Source organism: Poecile atricapillus, chromosome 9 (genome assembly GCF_030490865.1).
Source record: "Poecile atricapillus isolate bPoeAtr1 chromosome 9, bPoeAtr1.hap1, whole genome shotgun sequence".
NCBI lineage: Eukaryota > Metazoa > Chordata > Aves > Passeriformes > Paridae > Poecile > Poecile atricapillus.
Genome location: NC_081257.1, coordinates 23,923,460 through 23,941,808, shown reverse-complemented (window position 1 = coordinate 23,941,808; position 18,349 = coordinate 23,923,460). Strand labels below are relative to the sequence as shown.

The 18,349-nt window shown below is 51.5% G+C and overlaps 1 protein-coding gene across 4 annotated transcripts in view; it reads left to right on the top strand.

Annotated features, from left to right (window-relative positions):
* SRGAP3 (SLIT-ROBO Rho GTPase activating protein 3) overlaps nucleotides 1-18,349 on the top strand; it is an 80,215-nt gene that overhangs the window by 17,700 nt on the left and 44,166 nt on the right. For all 4 annotated transcript variants that reach the window (XR_009278315.1, XM_058845418.1, XM_058845417.1 and 1 more), the window contains exon 2: nucleotides 18,100-18,292. Coding sequence is in view for 3 of the 4 variants with exons in the window: in XM_058845418.1 (XP_058701401.1) it covers nucleotides 18,100-18,292 (193 nt within the window). In the remaining variant the exon portion in view is untranslated. The remainder of the gene's footprint in view (nucleotides 1-18,099; nucleotides 18,293-18,349) is intronic.

Here is an 18,349-nt window from a genome sequence, read left to right as displayed (position 1 = left end):
CCTGGCAGAGCAGACGGCTTTGACAGATGCTCATCTAGTCTGTTGATAAAATCCTGCAGTGTTGGGAGATCTGCCATCCTCCCTGCCTAGTCTGTTAACTGATTTGATACTTTTTTCCCAGTACCGAAAGTAAATTTTATTTTGTGTGAAGGAGGTGACTGGTTCCTGCGTTTTCCTTGGTGCCTGTGAAACGGGGTTCTCTGAGGAGAGGATTGCTTCAGAGAGATGATAACATTTTTCTGGGAGTCCAGCTGTACCCGAGGTGAAGCAGGCAGTCGCTCTGGAGTTTGGGGAAGCTGCTGTGTGTTCTGAGTGTGGCTGTTGGGTCGTGCTGCTGCTCACAGGGACCTCGAGAGGCTTGGAGACACAGGCAGCAGGAGTCTCCTGAAGTTCAGCGAGGGAAGTGCCAAGTCCTGCAAGTCTCTTTTCCCAAAAAGATGGAGAAATAGCCCTTTTTAGACTCACTGTACTGTTACAACTTAGATTTCTTAAAAAGCACACTAATAAAATAATGGTGGGCTGGTCTCTAACTGGATTTAAAATGTTTCTTGTAATTCACTAATGTCTTTCCCGTCATGTTGCCAGAACGTATGCTGTGACTTTGAGGAGGCAGCAAATGCAATTTGCAGAGAATACTGAACGGTCGTTTATTTTAAGCAGGATCTTCGTGCTCACTTGGAGTTTCCTGGAGAAGGCTTAAATGTTTCTCCTTGTTCTTGTGTGCTATTTAATGCCAGGAGTGTGCTGGAGGCCCCCCTAAATTGTGCTGTGTGAAGCCATTGAGTTCTACAGTTTAATGGAGGTGATAAATGTTGGGTGCTTGCCTGGGGCACATTTGGTGATGGGGCCTGAGCTGGTTCCTGCCCTGGCTGTGCTGGCACCAAGCTCTGCCTGGCCACCACTGAAGCAGCACACTGAGAGTCGATGACAAATACTTGTACAGCCAGCCCTCTGCTTGTGTCCTCTTGTTGGCAATATCTTTTGTCTTTGTCTCCTTCTTCTTGGTAATATCTTCCTCTTTTTGTAGTGTCCTGTATCTTTATTAATATAGATTCCTATGGAATTTTGCTAAGAGCACACCAGCCAGTCTTTGGTGAGATGGTGCTTTAGACAAAGGGCAGGAGCTGTGCTGCTGCATGTTTCCTTGCTGAGCAGAGTAACTCTGTACTGCTGCAGGAAGGACACAGCTGGAGGAGGTGCCCTTTATCAGGGACCGTCATCGATAGGAACACTCAGTGCTGGTGAAACTTAGCATTTTGTCCTATTTTTGCATTTATTAGCATACACTGATTATTCATGGGAATAATTACCCTTTACCAATTCACATTAATTTAGATGGGTTTTGAAAAGCAATCAAGGAGAGTGGGAATGATAATGCATCAAAGGCATATGGCACAAAAGAAATGGGGTGCATTTTATGTAACTGACCATGTCAAGACACTGTCAGCTTTTTCCTTCAGATTGCTGTTATTGGAACCAGTTTGATGGTTGTGGCTAAAGGCCACAATGTGCTCCCTATCTCAGAAGTCAATTCATGTTCTTTGTCTCACTTCTGTGTCCCTTCAGAAGGGAACAACGTCATCTTTGGGAGGGACAGCATGAAAACAGACAAAACCACGTACTAGGTCATTTCACCTTTCCAAAGTGCCTTGCCCGTCCCTGCACAGGTAGGGTTAAATTCTCAATTGCTTTTATTCTCAGGAAGCACATGAAACTTGGAGGATACAGTAGATTGTCTGCCCTCAGCCACAGGGAAGAGCACTGGAGTCTTCTTCATGGCCAAGGCCAGCATGTTTCTTTTGCAGGGGAGAAGCTCTTGGCACAGTCAGATCTGGGGTGTGTTCAGAAGGTCACACACCTGTGCAGTGCTGTGAAATGTTACTGTCTCTGACTTTGGGCTAGGCAATGGAGATGAAAATCCGAGTGTTGTGTGGGACTTGTGGCCTGGAAGTATTGACTGTGTTCTCTGGGTTACAGATACTGCTCTGAAAGCCAAATGTGATGTGATGAAATAAGTGTGCCTTGGTAGACAGAGATGTGGAGTGAGTGATCCTTAGAGGAGGGCAGGAAAAGGCAGGCTTCAGGTCAGAGGAATGGGGCTGCAGTGGTCATACACACATTGGAGGAGGAGAACAGTAAGCATATATAGGGTTGGTGCTCGTGATGCTTCAGTGGTTAAAACCTTGTTTTCTCAATTCAGGGAGATGAATTCTTCTGTTTTTCAAATGAGCTTGAAGCTGCTCCTGTGCAGATTGGTACAAGTGTTGATCAGCTGGTGCTGCTCGGCAGGAACAGCTCCACACCCAGTGTGGTTCCAGTCAATATTGGCTGCTTGCAGTGAGCACAAGTCATCCCTCATTGGGAGTGTCTCACAGAAGGAATGGCTCTTGCACAGAAAACAAACACTAGTGGCAGGTAGAGCTCCAGGATTATTTTGCGTTGTCAGAATTTTAGTAACTGAGAAGAAATCTCCATTGAGGAGCATTTGCAGGGGGTTGGTTACACACTTGATGTGCAGGGAGGGGTGGGTGTCAGTTCTATTAGTCTGGAATAATGTGTTGTCAGGAGATCTGAAGCTGGGATGCTGCTCGGGCTGGCTCTGTGTTCCGCTGCACGTCATTCACACGCTGTTCCACATTCCATGGGCATTATTTTCAGCTAAATAAGTGAGCCCCTAAGTTGATCACTGCTTCAGCTTTGTGCTGTCAGATTGGAATGAGGACACACTCTGAATTTGTGTGATAGAGTGCGACTTGTTCCACCAGAGGCTTGTGTTAAAGGAGGAATACAGTTATTGTAGGATTGGAGACTTTTGTTTATTCCTGGAACTGATGGCAGGATATAATCATAAAATTAGGAATTTGTGTAAGGAACAGTGACAACATGCTGCCACCTTTATTTGTTTGAAATTTTATACCTAAAAGAATCTGTTTACAGCATTAAGAGAAAAGGAAAATACCTTCTACCAGAAGTGCTTTGGTACTTCGTTTGATTTATAAATTGTTTGATAAGCATGGATGTGCAATAGTAAAGAATACTTTTAAACAAAAGAAATTGTGAATGTTTTCTTTCACTTTGGGATCTGAGCTCATGACATTGGGACTGCAAGAATTCCTTGGACTATGCCATGCTTACCCCTTGGCAGCAGTAAGTGCAATTCCAGGGGGGATTTGAGTCCATAAAGTGCTATTGATGGCGAGCTGTTCACATGGGTGAATTTGTCTGGATTGTGCCAAGATGGGCAGAGACAGTTTTGGAGCAGGGAGGAAACGTGTTCCCAGTGTGTCTAAATACACTGCTGTGCACAGGGGGTCTGGGCTGAATCCCAAGTGTGCTGAGGCTGCCTCCTGCCCCGTGCAGGGAGAGAGAACAGACCCATCCCCACCTTTCCAGGCTGCCTTTTGTGTGCCCACACACCTGGTGTGCTCATCTTGCTCGAGAGACGAGAGGAGGCGTTCTACGGTGGGGAGGGTTAGGCTTCAGTTCAGGTCTAGCTGAGTGAAGAGATGGTGCTAAACATAGCTCAGAATCACGTAAATGGGCACTTTGATGTGTGGGAGAGAATGAGAATAACACGTGGAGCAAAGGAAGGAAAGGCTGGCTCTCGGGAGGAGCCCAAGGGACCCTTCAGAGAGTTCATCCAAGCGGCTGGTGATGGGTGTCTCAAAGGCTGCGGTTAAAGGTGCCTCTGAGGGGCTGCTGAGGTCCCCTGAGAAGGGGGCAGCTCCTTTGTGATGCTGTTCCCTGGGATAAAGGATTCCAGAGGGGGGCACAAAGGGAACTCTGCCCCCGGCATGGACAGAGGCGTGAGCTGGAGCCTGGTGGTGGGCAGCTGCCCTCAGAGAAGCTCTTGTGCATCTTCTGTCATTTTAAAGGGTGAGATTGTGGCTGATGCCTTCAAAACACAGGAGGGTTGGAGCAGAAGAGAGAACTCGTGTTTGGAAGGCTCCCAATGTGTAACATACTGCACATGTATTATCTAGGCTTGGGAAATGATGTATAAAGTAGCTGAGCCCACAGGCTGCTTGGACAAAGCAAATAGTGAGAGCATTAAGTTCTCCTCTTGCTGAACTTGACTTGTCCTTGTTATTAAGGTCATTTCAGTGTGTATTTTGATTACTGTGAGGTTCTTGTGTAACAACTTTGTGCTTGAAAAAATTTTTTAATTCAGTGGGAAAACATTTTGCCAGATTTTTGTCAAGCTGTCAGTGAGGGCTTTGTTACATGCAGGAGTGATAGAAAAACACTTATGAAAGTAATTTTTCTCCTTTTTCACCCTTAGGCTGACAAATCATGAGAAGCACCTTTTCTGGTGGTGCAGATCAAGTAGAGAAAGGGAATAGTTCTCAGAGGGGACTGCAGGTGTGGTGCTGGGTTGGAGGGGGTTGAGAGCCTGTCAGTCACTGCAGGGAGCATCAGCTCCATGTGTTTTTATGAGTCTGTTCCAATGTCAAACCCTGTCTTTAAAATGTGCTAAAATTGCCTGTGGGTATTGACCCCTCAAGATGATCTTGGGGCCAAGGGAAGGTCAAGATTCTGGCTCAGAGAAACTCAGCATCTCAAAAGGGGATTTGGGGAGGGCTGGGGTAAAAAAACTTCTATATGGAATAGAGATTTGTAGGTAACAATAATGCTGTAAAAGATGATGGTGTGTGTAAGGCACTGCTGCTGCCTAAACCCTCTATGTTTTAGTGTATTTTATACCAGTCTGCAGCAAATCCTTCCTCTCCCTTTGTAACTAATTGCTTGCTTTAATCTCTTTCCAAGTAGCTGGAGTTAGTGTTGGCAATGTCAGCGTGGTGTGGATGGACATCCTAAGGCCAGATGGAATGATACCCAGGGGAGAGGGCTGGGGAGAAGCTGCTCTGTGTAGGGAGCTGCAGCTTGGCTCAGATCAGACATCCTGAGCTGGCTGTCCTGTTACCTCAGCTCTCCTGCCAAACTCATAGTATTTCTATCAGATTTAGCTGGGTTCTGTTCCTCTGGACTCCTGAAGTCTGGATGAGGAAAGAAAGTGGAAGGCAAGGAAGTTCTGGACACCTCCACCCATCTGCACAGAGGCAGAGGACATCTCCTCTGTGTCAGTTTTGGAAGAGCAAAGTGTCAAAATGACAAGAGTGGTAAATGTGCTGCTGGTAAAAGCAAACGTAGTTAAAGCAGCTTCTAAACAAGCCAGGAACAGTAGTGAGTCAGCAGAGAGGGGCTATAAATGCCAGAGCTGATGCAGCAGCTGCAGCTGGGGGGGCCACCAGGGGAGAAGGGAGCTGAGAGGCTCTGGGATGTACTGGGATCCACGTGTGTTTTAAGAAGCTGTCAGAGAGAAGAGAACCAGAACTGGTAATTACAAGGTGCTCTCCAGATGCTTAGTCTAGAGTTAAATGGTTGATTTTCTTAGGTCTTCCCTTAGATGAAGAAAAAGCCAGGAATGGTGACTCAGAGCTGTGCTTTGGTGGGGGGAGCTTTTGCAGGTGTACGGACGCTTCACCTACACTGGAACAAGCACTGCTGGTGCTTTTGCATCTGTACTCCCAGCACTCTGGAGGGGGAGTTTACAGCAGTGAACAAACCCTGAATTTAGCAGAGTTTTAAAACAAAGTCTGTGTTAACTGTCTCTGTGTGGTGTTTTTGGGAGACACAGAAGCAGGGGAGCGGTGCCTGCATGCTGCAGGTCGGGGGTGTGCATGGAAGTGGCATGGTCACATCTGACAATTCAGAAAGATTAAGGGCAAAATAATGTTCTGATGTGCTTTTGCTATTGAAAATTAATCTGGTAATAAAGTCATGAGATGTTTATTTGTGGGGAGGTTTGTTTGTGTAATTGCTTCCTTTTACACCTTGGACATCTGCAGCCATATGTTTTTTAAATGAATGGTAGAAACCAGAGGCTGCCAGGTTTGATTTTTAATTCCTCTCCACTCTCCCACTCCTTCAGGGCTGTGCCCACTGACATGCTCCCCTTTGCTGTCCCCACTTGCCAGAACGATGCTGTGCATCTTGTGCTTCCATTTAGTCTTTGTTTTGAGTCCTTAGAGAAATCCATGGCTTTGCTTGGAACAGTGCCCATGTGCCCCCTGCTCTCCCTGTCCTCAGAAGGGGTTGTAGTGGTGTGGTGAAGGTTGCTGGTGCTCATTCCATCCTTCTGTCTCCTGTGTGTTGTGCTCAAGTCTGAATTTCAGGTGGGCGGGCAGTTCATTACTCTTTCTGCAGCGTTTATGCAGATTGCGGTCTGAGCTTATTTTAGAAGAGCAAAAATCAGGAGCAATTAGCAATCTGCTCAGGAAGGATCTAGGAGAGAGGCAGACACCAGCTCTGTGGCATGCAAAGGACTGGGCTCTTTGCTGAGCTCAGCCAGTGCTGTCCCCACGGTAGCCCATGGGCCTGTCCATCGGTGTGGCCTTTTGGGCACTCCTGACAGCCAGCAGCTGGGATAAAGGCACTGCAGGTGATGGGGCTGCCAGTTCTGCTGTGTTGTGAGTGCAAGGTGCAGTGTCACGGGCTCAGGTGAATGCAGGGGAATGAGGCAGCAGTGCTGTGCAGGACAGACAGATGTGCTCAGAGCAGCAGTGCTGTGCAGGACAGACAGATGTGCTCAGAGCAGCAGTGCTGTACAGGACAGATGTGCCCGGAGCAGCAGTGCTGTGCAGGACAGACAGATGTGCTCAGAGCAGCAGTGCTGTGCAGGACAGACAGATGTGCTCAGAGCAGCAGTGCTGTGCAGGACAGACAGATGTGCTCAGAGCAGCAGTGCTGTGCAGGACAGACAGATGTGCTCAGAGCAGCAGTGCTGTGCAGGACAGACAGATGTGCTCAGAGCAGCAGTGCTGTGCAGGACAGACAGATGTGCTCAGCAGCAGTGCTGTGCAGGACAGACAGATGTGCTCAGAGCAGCAGTGCTGTGCAGGACAGACAGATGTGCTCAGAGCAGCAGTGCTGTACAGGACAGACAGATGTGCTTGGAGCAGCACTGCTGTACAGGACAGACAGATGTGCTCAGAGCAGCAGTGCTGTGCAGGACAGACAGATGTGCTCAGCAGCAGTGCTGTGCAGGACAGACAGATGTGCCCAAAGCCCAGGGTGCAAGCATGGTTACCACACCCCACCAGGCTGCCCCAGGACATCCCACGGTGCCTCCTCACCCAGCACCGTGGGCAGCTGAGGTGGCTCAGGTGGGTCAGGACATGGCACATGCCAGCTGACCCTGCTGGGGAGATCTCAGCAAGGGTTAGGTCTGCCTCTCAGTAGCAGTTCACATAAATAAACAAATGCTTGTCTTTATTTGCTCACCCCAATGCATTACTTCATTTTTTAAGTGACTGCTGTTAACCTGGCTGGTATCTCAGCCAAGCTGCAAGCCCTTTACTTTTGCCTTGTATGAAGGGATCTGAATTCAGAGAATTGGAGAGCTCTGCACATCAGAGTGGGAGCAGAAGAGGAAGAGGGTTTTTTAAAAAAAAAACAGTGCCTTGTCAGAGAGTGCTGGAATGTTTACATCTCTATCTTGTCTTCCATACACGTGTGACACAAGGCAAGCATGGCAGGAGGGTACTGCAGGAACAGTGCTGCAGCAGCTCTGCTCTGCATACCAAGGGAATCAAGTGAAATATTTGAGGGATTATTTTCTGGAAGTGATGGATGCCCTCAGTGACAGCTGGTTTTAGCCAGAGCTGTAGCTGCAGGAGCTCTTTCTGTACTGATAGTGCTCCAGGAAATGCCATGTGCACATGGATTGCATTTGTCTGCTGGCTCTCTTCCCCTGGAGCTGCCCAAGTACCTTTAATGCCCTTTCTTATTTCTGGGTGGGAATTTAACACTCCTGTACTACACCAGTCTGTTTCTGTGCTTTCTTTGGTATTGTTTATCTATAACCACCTGGTTCTGTACCCACTAATAAGTGGGATACTGGGGAAGATGGTGAGAGCAGACAATATTCTTTATGCTGATTTACCCTTTAGAAGGCAGGAACAGAATCACTTCGCACTGAAGAAATGAAGCAAGCGAGGGCGATAATCTCTGCTTTGTGGGTGGCAGCTGCACAACCCAGTGATCCCAATGTAGAACATATTATTAGCCTCAAGCTAAGCTGTCTGCAGTCTGGAACTTGCTCCAGGTCTATAGTAAATGATGAATTCATGGGGAGGTTGTGAAGTACTGGGCTGGATCCTGTCTGGTATGGAAAGCCCTTTGGAGACAGTCTCCCCAAAGCCATTGGGTTTTCCATTGCATGTTTGTTACCTTCTGAATATCCACGTGGCCCTTCTGCACCGCAGTAGCGAGGTTCTGCAGCTCTTTTCTCACCCTGAAACACCCCAAGACCCTCTTTACTCACCCTGAAACACCCCAAGACCGCTGGTGCTGCCTGAGGCTGCGTTTGCAGCCTTTGGGGAGGTTGTGCTGGTTCTTGGCAAGGTGGAATTCCTCCCTACGTTTTTGCTTCCTGCCTGCAAGTTCAGGCTGGCTGGATCCAGTGACAGATGATGTACTTGTATTGGTCACAGCACAGCTTTCCCTCACTATTCCAATATTGTGCTTTTTCTGGGAAAGGAGGGGGAGTGAAGAGCAGTGTCAGCCTTGGCCTGATGTTTTGCTGATCTCTGAGGCAGAGGCTCTGAAGGAAGCAGCTCTATTGATTCCCTGGCAGCAGCTGAGGCTTTCCTGGTCAGTGCTGATGAAGACAGTGAGCAGAGCATCTTCACTTGCCTTTGGCCTGGTCCTTGGTGCTGGAATTGAAAAAGCAGGGTGGAGATAGTTACCCAAGAGGACATGGAAGAGCGGCATTTCTGGGTGGTGAGGACGTGCTCCAAATGAAGCCTGATCAGGCTCCAGGAATGCTCAGGAGGTTTTGGTCAGAGGCACAGTGTGAAGCTGGCTGTGCCAGGTACAGGCTTCAGGGAGCCAGTTGCCCATGATATTTTTAGGAACATTAAATCAAACAAATGAAAGAAATTGAGCAACTGCTGCTGTTGGACTCGATGATTCCTACAGGCTCCTGAGTTTCAGTCTGCTGCTTTGGAATTAGTTTTTCTTGCAGTTTCTGTGTCCCTTCAGAGCAGTTTGGCCTCAAAACGAAGTTCAGGCCCATCTCCACCACAGAAAGGCACAGTGGGAAACAGCAATGGCAGAAATGCCCGAGGAAAGACTTGTTTCATCCTATCTGTACAATTAAGTTGTAATCCTTCCCTCTTTCTTGAAGATGTAGGATGCTTTGAGATGTGGGATGAAAAGTTCTTAAAAGGAATTATCCTATATTTTTAATGCATGTAAAGTATTAGTCTGGAATAGAATTGGTTCAGTGGATCCATGAATGCACAGATTTTTCGGGCCAGAAGGCACTGCTGGGTAATCTGATCTGACTTGTGTGTATTATATTTGATCCTGTTAGGGCTGTACAGAGGTTGGGGAACTTGCACAGATACACGGGCTGGCTCTAGGAACTGTCTGCAAAGCTCAGCTCTCTTAATGATCTGTGAAATCTTTCCATGCCTGGATTAAGGAATGTGAGGTGCTGAAGTGAACCGTTTAATGATCTTCTCCTTTATTCCATCTCAGTGGCTCAGGGCAGGCTTCACATTCTTGTTCAGTTCTTTCTTTTCCAGTTTGAATACGTTCTCCTTTGCATCTTAATAGCCCCAAGCCCAGAGCTCCGGTTTCAGCATTTCAGGGCTTTCAGTTCCTGAAAGACTTTCTCCAGCCTCCCATGTGCTGTTTTCAGGCTGGAGTGGACAGATGAGGGATCTGGAGCTCATGCCGGCTGTGCAGGAGGGCACTCAGAGAGCTGTTTTCTCTGGGGAAAAAGCCACCATCTGCTTTTGTGAAGCTTCCTTTGCTCTTCTTAAATCACGAACAAACACGAGATCTGTTTGGCTCTTTCTTTTTGCATCCTTTGTTTTCCTAACAGGCAAAACCAGAGGATGCACAAACTCAGCAAAGGCAGCTGTTCCCCCTTCTCTTCCTGTTCCCTCTTGGTTCAGAGCTCACCTGGGCAGAAGTGCTGGCTGTGGGGCACTGGGGATTCCCCAAAAGACACAGGCAGCAAGCAGAGGATTTCCAGGGATCTTTGGAATACTGCAAGTTTGGAGTGGACCTCTTTAAAGTTTGGCTTTAATATAACACAAAAGAACCCAAAAGAAACAAAAGAACTCAAATCCAAGCCCCAAACAACAAAACCAACCCCAGCCTCCTTAAAGTCTTTTTTAATGAGCCTTTCTGGGGTCTCGCTCCACCTTCAGTGCTGTAAATTCTCCTTCCCATTGATCAGCATGATCAGTGCAGGGCTGCACAGCCCAGACAACACGGTAGGGACAGTAAATGAGATTTACTCCCTCGCTGCTGCCGCGGTCAGACAAAAGTGGCAGCAGATGTGACCGGTCGAGGCTGTGAATTACAAGTGGACAAGTCTCTGTTCCCAAGGAAACGGGGAGGAGCCGGGGGCTGTGGGAAAAGGAGCAGGAGGATGCTGCAGGCGCTCTGGGGCTGGTGTGGGTGTCCCTGTGCAGTGTCACTGCCAGCCCATGGCTCTCTCTGCTGCCCTGAACCTGCAGCCAGAGCAGGCAAGCAGTGAGCAAAGCAAAGAGCTGGAGTGGCCCTGGAGCCTTGTGCTCCCTGGAGGAGGACACAGTGTGGAGCTGTGCTGTGCTTGCCCGGCTCCTGTGCCCCAGCCCGGCAGGCAGGGGCCATGGAGACACATCCAGGGTGGGCACTGCCAGCTGGGCTCTGTGCCAGGCAGGAGAAAACATGAAAATCTGCACTTCTGCTGCCTAAATTTAACCCCCAAAGCTTGTCTAGTGCCAGTGTCTAGTGCAGCCACAGCTGCACAGTGAGGATCCAGCCCCGTCTCCAGCATCTGACAAGGATGTGGGTCAGTACCTGCTACCAGGCTCCAGCTCTGCCCGTGCCTCTCTTCACAGAGAGGGGCAGGGAAAAGAACCACTTTGGGTCAATCTGGCTCATTCCTGTGAGCGGTGCAGAGTGAAACAAAGCAGCTCCCATGCCAAGTGGGGATTTCTTCTGCAAGCAGGTTTGCTTTCCCCGTAGTCTCAGAGAGCAAGGACCATGGCATCCCTGGGTAGCATTGGGTTGCATGCTGAGAGCACCTGGAGAGGCAGCTGCCAGCTCTTCCCAGAGCCAGGGAAGCTGTGCTTGGCATTGCTGCCTGGTCTGGCCAGCTCTCTCTTCCCATCTGGCACACACAATGTGTGGTTTGAAGTGCTGTTTCTGTTCTTAAATTGGACATAATTGCAACACACCATTATATCTGTTCTCACTCTTGATCTGTGGGAAGTTTGGCCTTGAGGCTCATCTGAAGTTGACAATAAACACTGTTTGGATTCCTTTGGTTGGTTTTTGGTTCCTTGTGTCCCAGGAGCACAGGCAGTGCTGCCTGTGGAAGGGAACTGAGTGCTCTGCTTCACTCAAACACCAGTTGTTCCCTGTTGCCTCCTCAGGAGCCAGGCTGGCCGCTTTCAGATCTGCATTCAGAGACAGTTTTTAAGGGAAATGTGCTGTCAGTAACTCCTGTGGGTTTGGAGTATCATAATTTATGACAAATGGCACTGCCTTGGCAGCAGCAGTGGCCAGCATCCTGTGCAAGGGCAGGAGAGGGAAGGGGCCCGTGTGGGGAGCAGCGTGTGGGATCTGCTGTTGCTGTGCTTCTGCCACCTTGTTCTTGTGCTTGCTAAGATTATTAATCATTTCAAGGTTTCATTGTTGCCGTATCAGCTGTGGTATTTGTTCTTGGACAGCGAGGAGCTGTTCTCATCTTCCTTTGCCCTTTGCATTGAATGAGGGGCTGTTCCAGGGCAGGGGTTTCCCAGGGGAAAAGAAGTCACTTCAAGATACAATTTTTTTACACTTTCACTTTCCTTCTGAATAGCTGCAGATGAAGATGCTGCCTCACAGCCCAGCACTGTGGGGGCTTGGTGTGGGTATGAGGGAGAACTGGGGCTGAGTGCTGCTGCTCTGGCATGGGCTGGGGATTACAGACACACATGAAAAAAACCTGAGAAATGCCAGTACCATGGGAGTTGTTTTCATACTGGAGAAATGTTTTCCTTTCTCTCTCTCTTTTATTTTTTTTTTTTAACCAGGAATGTCTTATTTCAGATAAAAGGCTTGTCTTGTTCTTTGTTTTACCAGGGGCCATATCTCGTGTCTTTGTCTCTGCAGTGATGTTACTAACCACACGGAAGGAAGGAGAGGGGAAGCTTGTTGGCTTGCTTTGGGCTGTTTGCTTTCCCTGCAGGTCCCCTCGGGATGGATGTGCCCCTGGCATTTCTGTCTGTGGCTGCTCCAGACCGTGGGCCCTGCAGCTCCTTGGCTGTCCAAGCTCAGCAGTGTCACTGCTGGGAGCTGCCAAAGCCTCTCGTGGATGCAGCCCTCAGCAGGAGGGTGGATGGTCCTCTGGCAGCCCCATCCCCAGCACCCCTCGGCTGCTGCTCCCAGCCCCGTGTCGGCGTGGGGAGCTCGCTGTGCAGGGAACAGTGCCAGGGGTGCTGGCAGCAGGAGCATCCCATGGGCACACATGGGCTGTCAAAACTGTCCTGGCAGTGTGGGCTGTCAAAGCTCTGCCCTGCCAGTGTGGGCTGTCAAAACTGCCCTGGCAGTGTGGGCTGTCAAAACTGCCCTGGCAGTGTGGGCTCCCAAAGCTCTGCCCTGGCAGTGTGGGCTCCCAAAACTGCCCTGGCAGTGTGGGCTGTCAAAACTGCCCTGGCAGTGTGGGTTCCCAAAGCTCTGCCCTGGCAGTGTGGGTTCCCAAAACTGTCCTGGCAGTGTGGGCTCCCAAAGCTCTGCCCTGGCAGTGTGGGCTCCCAAAGCTCTGCCCTGCCAGTGTGGGTTCCCAAAGCTCTGCCCTGGCAGTGTGGGTTCCCAAAGCTCTGCCCTGGCAGTGTGGGCTCCCAAAGCTCTGCCCTGGCAGTGTGGGCTCCCAAAGCTCTGCCCTGGCAGTGTGGGCTCCCAAAGCTCTGCCCTGGCAGTGTGGGCTCCCAAAACTGCCCTGGCAGTGTGGGCTCCCAAAGCTCTGCCCTGGCAGTGTGGGTTCCCAAAGCTCTGCCCTGGCAGTGTGGGCTGTCAAAACTGTCCTGGCAGTGTGAGCTCCCAAAGCTCTGCCCTGGCAGTGTGGGCTGTCAAAGCTCTGCCCTGGCAGTGTGGGCTCCCAAAGCTCTGCCCTGGCAGTGTGGGCTCCCAAAACTGTCCTGGCAGTGTGGGTTCCCAAAGCTCTGCCCTGGCAGTGTGGGTTCCCAAAGCTCTGCCCTGGCAGTGTCCTGTCTGTGGGGACTGAGCTGGCTCCTTGGCATCACGCTGAGGTTCCTGCTGCTCTCGGGGCTGTGTCCCAGCACCTGGCCATAGCTGGGGTTTTCCTGGAGGAACAGCTGGCTGATATTTCATCATGGATCCAGGCTCGAGTTGCTTAGCTCTGTGTGTGCCTGAGAGTTCTCCCAAGGGAAATGGTGAGCGCTGGTGAAACATGGGATGACAAAGCACTAGAAAATACATCTGAGGTTTTTCTGTTATGAAGAGGGCTGGACTTTTAGGGAAGGCAGCACATGGATACTCTGAAGGGGATATAAAAACAGTTGAGAGTCAAATGGCCTTGTTAGTGTATTCTGTATTTGTATAAGAATTGGATCCTTCATGAGTCCAGCTTGCTGTGCTATATTTGCAATGAGCTATTGGGTCTAATCCCAGTTGTGAGAAAATAATGGCTTTTGTTGCCAAGCATATTTTCTCACTTGTCACAAATCAGTGGGGTGAAGCATATGTTAGAGGAGCGGCTGTCTCAGGCTGCCCGGCGGGAGGATCCGTGACAACACTGTTCTCCTGGATGGATAATTCAGATAATTCAGCATCGTGGAGCAGCCACCCCGGCCCAGCCGGGGGGTGGGTGGGCTGCACCCGGAGCTCTGTGCTGGGGACTTGGCAGCAGGGCTTTGTCCTGCTCCCCGCCACAGCTTTCATCCCAGCCCGTTGCTAGAGAAACCTCTGCTTTTGTCTGTCCCTGTCTGAGCAGCCAGAGCGTGGCTCTGGCCTGGCGGGGCTGGGGAGGGGTGTTGTGCCAAAAGCACCTCTCCTGGAGGAGGAGGAGGAGGAGGAGGAGGAGGAGATGCTTGCTTGCAGGGCCTGGCTCCGGTCTGCAGCTGCTGGGGCAGGGCTGTGCAGGGCTCCCTGCCAGCTCTGCTGGCTGCAGCATCACCAATCCTCACGGCTCCAGGCTCCCCTGTGCTGGAGCCTGCCTGGCTCTCATGGCCTCTCACGTGTCACTTCAGGCTCCAGCCTTTGCAGGTCTTAATTATCCAGGGTTTTCCACTGCCTGCTTTTCACCAGTGTTTGCCTGTGTAGAACTGGGGTTATCTGACATCCCACCCTGAACTCACGTGTGCTGCCTACCCATGAACTCTGCAGGATATCCGGCTGTCCTTCTGCTGGGGTTGGCTTCCGTGGTGGCTCATGCCGGTTAAGGAGCCAAAGGTAAAGTTTTGGGGTTGGGTGCTGAAGAGAGGATTATCTAACGTGGAAACTGTAGTTGGCAGTTGAAGGTAGGAATTGCAGGCCTGTGGATCCCTCCACGATGGACAGGATGGATGTAGCATGGCTGCAAGCAGGAGCTGTCAGAGCTGTCCCCAGGAGCGCTGACTCCCAGGGACCCTTGGAGCACTGGGTGATGTCCTTCTTTCTCTCTGCTGCCACATCTGTCGTGGCACTGATGGTGCCAGCAGCTTTTCAGTTTGTTTTCTACACAAACCCTTCCCGTGCAGCAGCAGCCCCTGAGGTCACTGTTGGTGTGGTGGCTTTAGGGTCATGGCTGGCAGCTCCCTGTGCTGCTGAGCCTGTCCTGTGCCTCCACGTGCTGGGCTGACACTGACCTGGCTGAACTCCTGCTAGGAAGTTTAGAAGTGTCAAATCAACACGTTACAGGCACAGGAAAAACTTCTGTTGACAAAGGTCAAAGTGTTCCAGGGAGAGAGAGAGCTGGACTCCAGCAAACCGGGAACAGAGAGAGTAAAGACTGAGGCATTGATATTAGTTGTTGTGAGACCTCATTTGCAATTTAGTTTCCTTTCCTGCATTCTTTTAGCAGAGAATTTAACATTTAAAGGTATCTCTAGCATTCTCTGTGGAGTGGGATTGTCCTGCATTTTGGAATTTCCACAGCTTGCTGTGAGTGAGGGCTAGTGTGTGAATGTCTGTGTGCAGCAGATGCCCAGAGTGCCCTGTCTGGGCAGAAGCAGCAGCTGTGCTGAGCATCTCTGCTCTGCCTCACCTTCCTCCTCTGCCAGGGGCCTCGGCTTCTTGCCAGTGTCAGGTGAGCAAAGTGAGAAAAATAGACCTACTTACAAACCTTAGGGAAAGGCAGAGGAATCTCGTGTGTTACAGATTGTTTATACAGCTGTTAGGGACATTAAAGAGGCTGTTCCTGTAGGTAAGACTGCAAAGGCCACAAGTGCCATGGCTGGTCTGGGCATTGTCATGAGGGGAACAAAGTGGAGGCTCTCAAGGTGAGCACATGCAGGCAGGAGCTGCCTCACCTGTGCTGTGCCCAGCTGCCCTCTGCCAGGGGCTGTGTGCTGGTGGGGAGCTGGGGGCAGCTCTCCCCTCTGCCCGAGGGCTCTGGGAACAGGGAGCCAGCTCATGGACCCGTTCCATCAGCTGACCCTGCCATTCCAGCTCCTCTGTCCCTCTGCCATGCAGCTGCCCCCCGCAGCCAGCTCAGCCCAATTGTTCTCAGTTTGAATAGATTTTCCTACTGTCTAGTCTCATTTTTCCTCTCCTTTCAGCTCTGCTCTCCTGTGGGGCTCCCTGTCCCTCTGGGCAGAGCTCAGCTGCTGCTCCAAGGAGAGCGAGAGGCTCCTGCACAGGCAGCCTGGCCAAGTGCACTTGACAGAGCTGCAGAAACCCTGCCCGGGGATGGGCAGGGCTGGGGAGCTGCATTTCCAGCACTTTCTGTGCCACAGGTGCTGTGTTCTTCTCTTGCACACAGGGAAAGTGCCTGGCTGTGCCCGTGAGCAGCGCTCCCGTCCCCACTGCCTGCCAGTCCTGTGGGGTCAGAGCTGTGTGGGGTCAGAGCTGGATCAGAGCTGTGTCAGAGCTGTGTGGGGTCAGAGCTGTGCAGGGTCAGAGCTGTGCAGGGTCAGAGCTGTGCAGGGTCAGAGCTGTGCAGGGTCAGAGCTGTGTCAGAGCTGTGCAGGGTCAGAGCTGTGTCAGAGCTGTGTGGGGTCAGAGCTGTGCAGGGTCAGAGCTGTGTCAGAGCTGTGTGGGGTCAGAGCTGTGCAGGGTCAGAGCTGTGTCAGAGCTGTGCGGGGTCAGAGCTGTGCAGGGTCAGAGCTGTGCAGGGTCAGAGCTGGATCAGAGCTGTGCGGGGTCAGAGCTGTGCAGGGTCAGAGCTGTGTCAGAGCTGTGCGGGGTCAGAGCTGTGCGGGGTCAGAGCTGTGCAGGGTCAGAGCTGTGCAGGGTCAGAGCTGTGCAGGGTCAGAGCTGTGTCAGAGCTGTGCGGGGTCAGAGCTGTGCAGGGTCAGAGCTGTGCGGGGTCAGAGCTGTGCAGGGTCAGAGCTGTGCAGGGTCAGAGCTGTGCAGGGTCAGAGCTGTGTCAGAGCTGTGCAGGGTCAGAGCTGTGCAGGGTCAGAGCTGTGCAGGGTCAGAGCTGTGCAGGGTCAGAGCTGTGCGGGGTCAGAGCTGTGCAGGGTCAGAGCTGGATCAGAGCTGTGTGGGGTCAGAGCTGTGTGGGGTCAGAGCTGTGTGGGGTCAGAGCTGTGTCAGAGCTGTGCGGGGTCAGAGCTGTGCGGGGTCAGAGCTGTGCAGGGTCAGAGCTGTGCAGGGTCAGAGCTGTGCGGGGTCAGAGCTGTGCGGGGTCAGAGCTGTGCGGGGTCAGAGCTGTGCGGGGTCAGAGCTGTGCGGGGTCAGAGCTGTGTGGGGTCAGAGCTGTGCAGGGTCAGAGCTGTGCAGGGTCAGAGCTGTGTCAGAGCTGTGCAGGGTCAGAGCTGTGCAGGGTCAGTGCTGGGTCAGAGCTGTGTCAGAGCTGTGCAGGGTCAGAGCTGTGCAGGGTCAGAGCTGTGCAGGGTCAGAGCTGTGTCAGAGCTGTGTGGGGTCAGAGCTGTGCAGGGTCAGAGCTGTGCAGGGTCAGAGCTGTGCAGGGTCAGAGCTGTGCAGGGTCAGAGCTGTGCAGGGTCAGAGCTGTGCAGGGTCAGAGCTGTGCCAGAGCTGTGCAGGGTCAGAGCTGTGTCAGAGCTGTGTGGGGTCAGAGCTGTGCAGGGTCAGAGCTGTGTGGGGTCAGAGCTGTGTGGGGTCAGAGCTGTGCAGGGTCAGAGCTGTGTGGGGGATTTGCTGCCAGGTGCTGGGTTCCAGCAGTGCCAGGCAGGGTGAGCACTGGAGAGCAGCTCTGTCTGTTGTTCCTGCAGTGCCTGTTCCCTGCAGGATGCAGTGGGGACCCAGGTGCTGTAGGAGACACCAGCTGCCCAAGGAGCCCATCCCCACACGCCACAGGCACCTCCAGGCACTGCTGAGCACAGTGTGTCTGTCCTGGGGTCTGAAGGTCCTTAGGGGAAAGCAAATAAACCTGGAACAGATGAAACCTTTGGTGTTTTTGAGCTGGGATTTGGAGGGTGTGAAAGACTTTATAAGCCTTTGAGGCACAGCTGGGTTGGATTTGTAGGTAAAGCCAACAGTGCAGGGGGATGGGGTGAGAAAAGGGTGCATGGCAGTGCCAGCTTCCTTAAGGTCACTGCTGGCCATCCTAGAGGTATCCATGTGGGCATTTATCAAGAAATAATACATTAGTTTATATGAAAATAGGGTGTGATTTCAGGTAGTACCAGATAGATAGAAGTACTGTTTTCTGGTTTCAAAAGGCAGTTGAAAGCTCTGAGGTTGGTCTCGGTGTTGTAAGACTGTTTTGACAAATAATAAGGTTTGATGTGAGGCTGGTCAATGGCACTGTCTGCTCCCTTTGGGAAGCAGATTCTTCAGCCTTTTTGAGCCCTGAATTCACCCCAGGGCTTGGAGGGAGCTCCAGCAGAGCTGTGCTGTTTGCTCTGGGACAAGGAAGGACAACCTTCCTGGCCAGTGTCTGTAGCTGATGTCTTTTGTTTTTTCTCCTGTGCTGTGTGCCTGCAGAAATCCGAACGCAGCTGGTGGAGCAGTTCAAATGCCTGGAGCAGCAGTCGGAGTCGCGCCTGCAGCTGCTGCAGGACCTGCAGGAGTTCTTCCGCAGGAAGGCCGAGATCGAGCTGGAGTACTCCCGGAGCCTGGAGAAGCTGGCTGAGCGCTTCTCCTCCAAGATCCGCAGCTCCAGAGAGCACCAGTTCAAGTAAGTGGGTGTTCCCAGGGGCAGGCTGGAGAAGAATGATGGGCAGAGGTTGCTGTG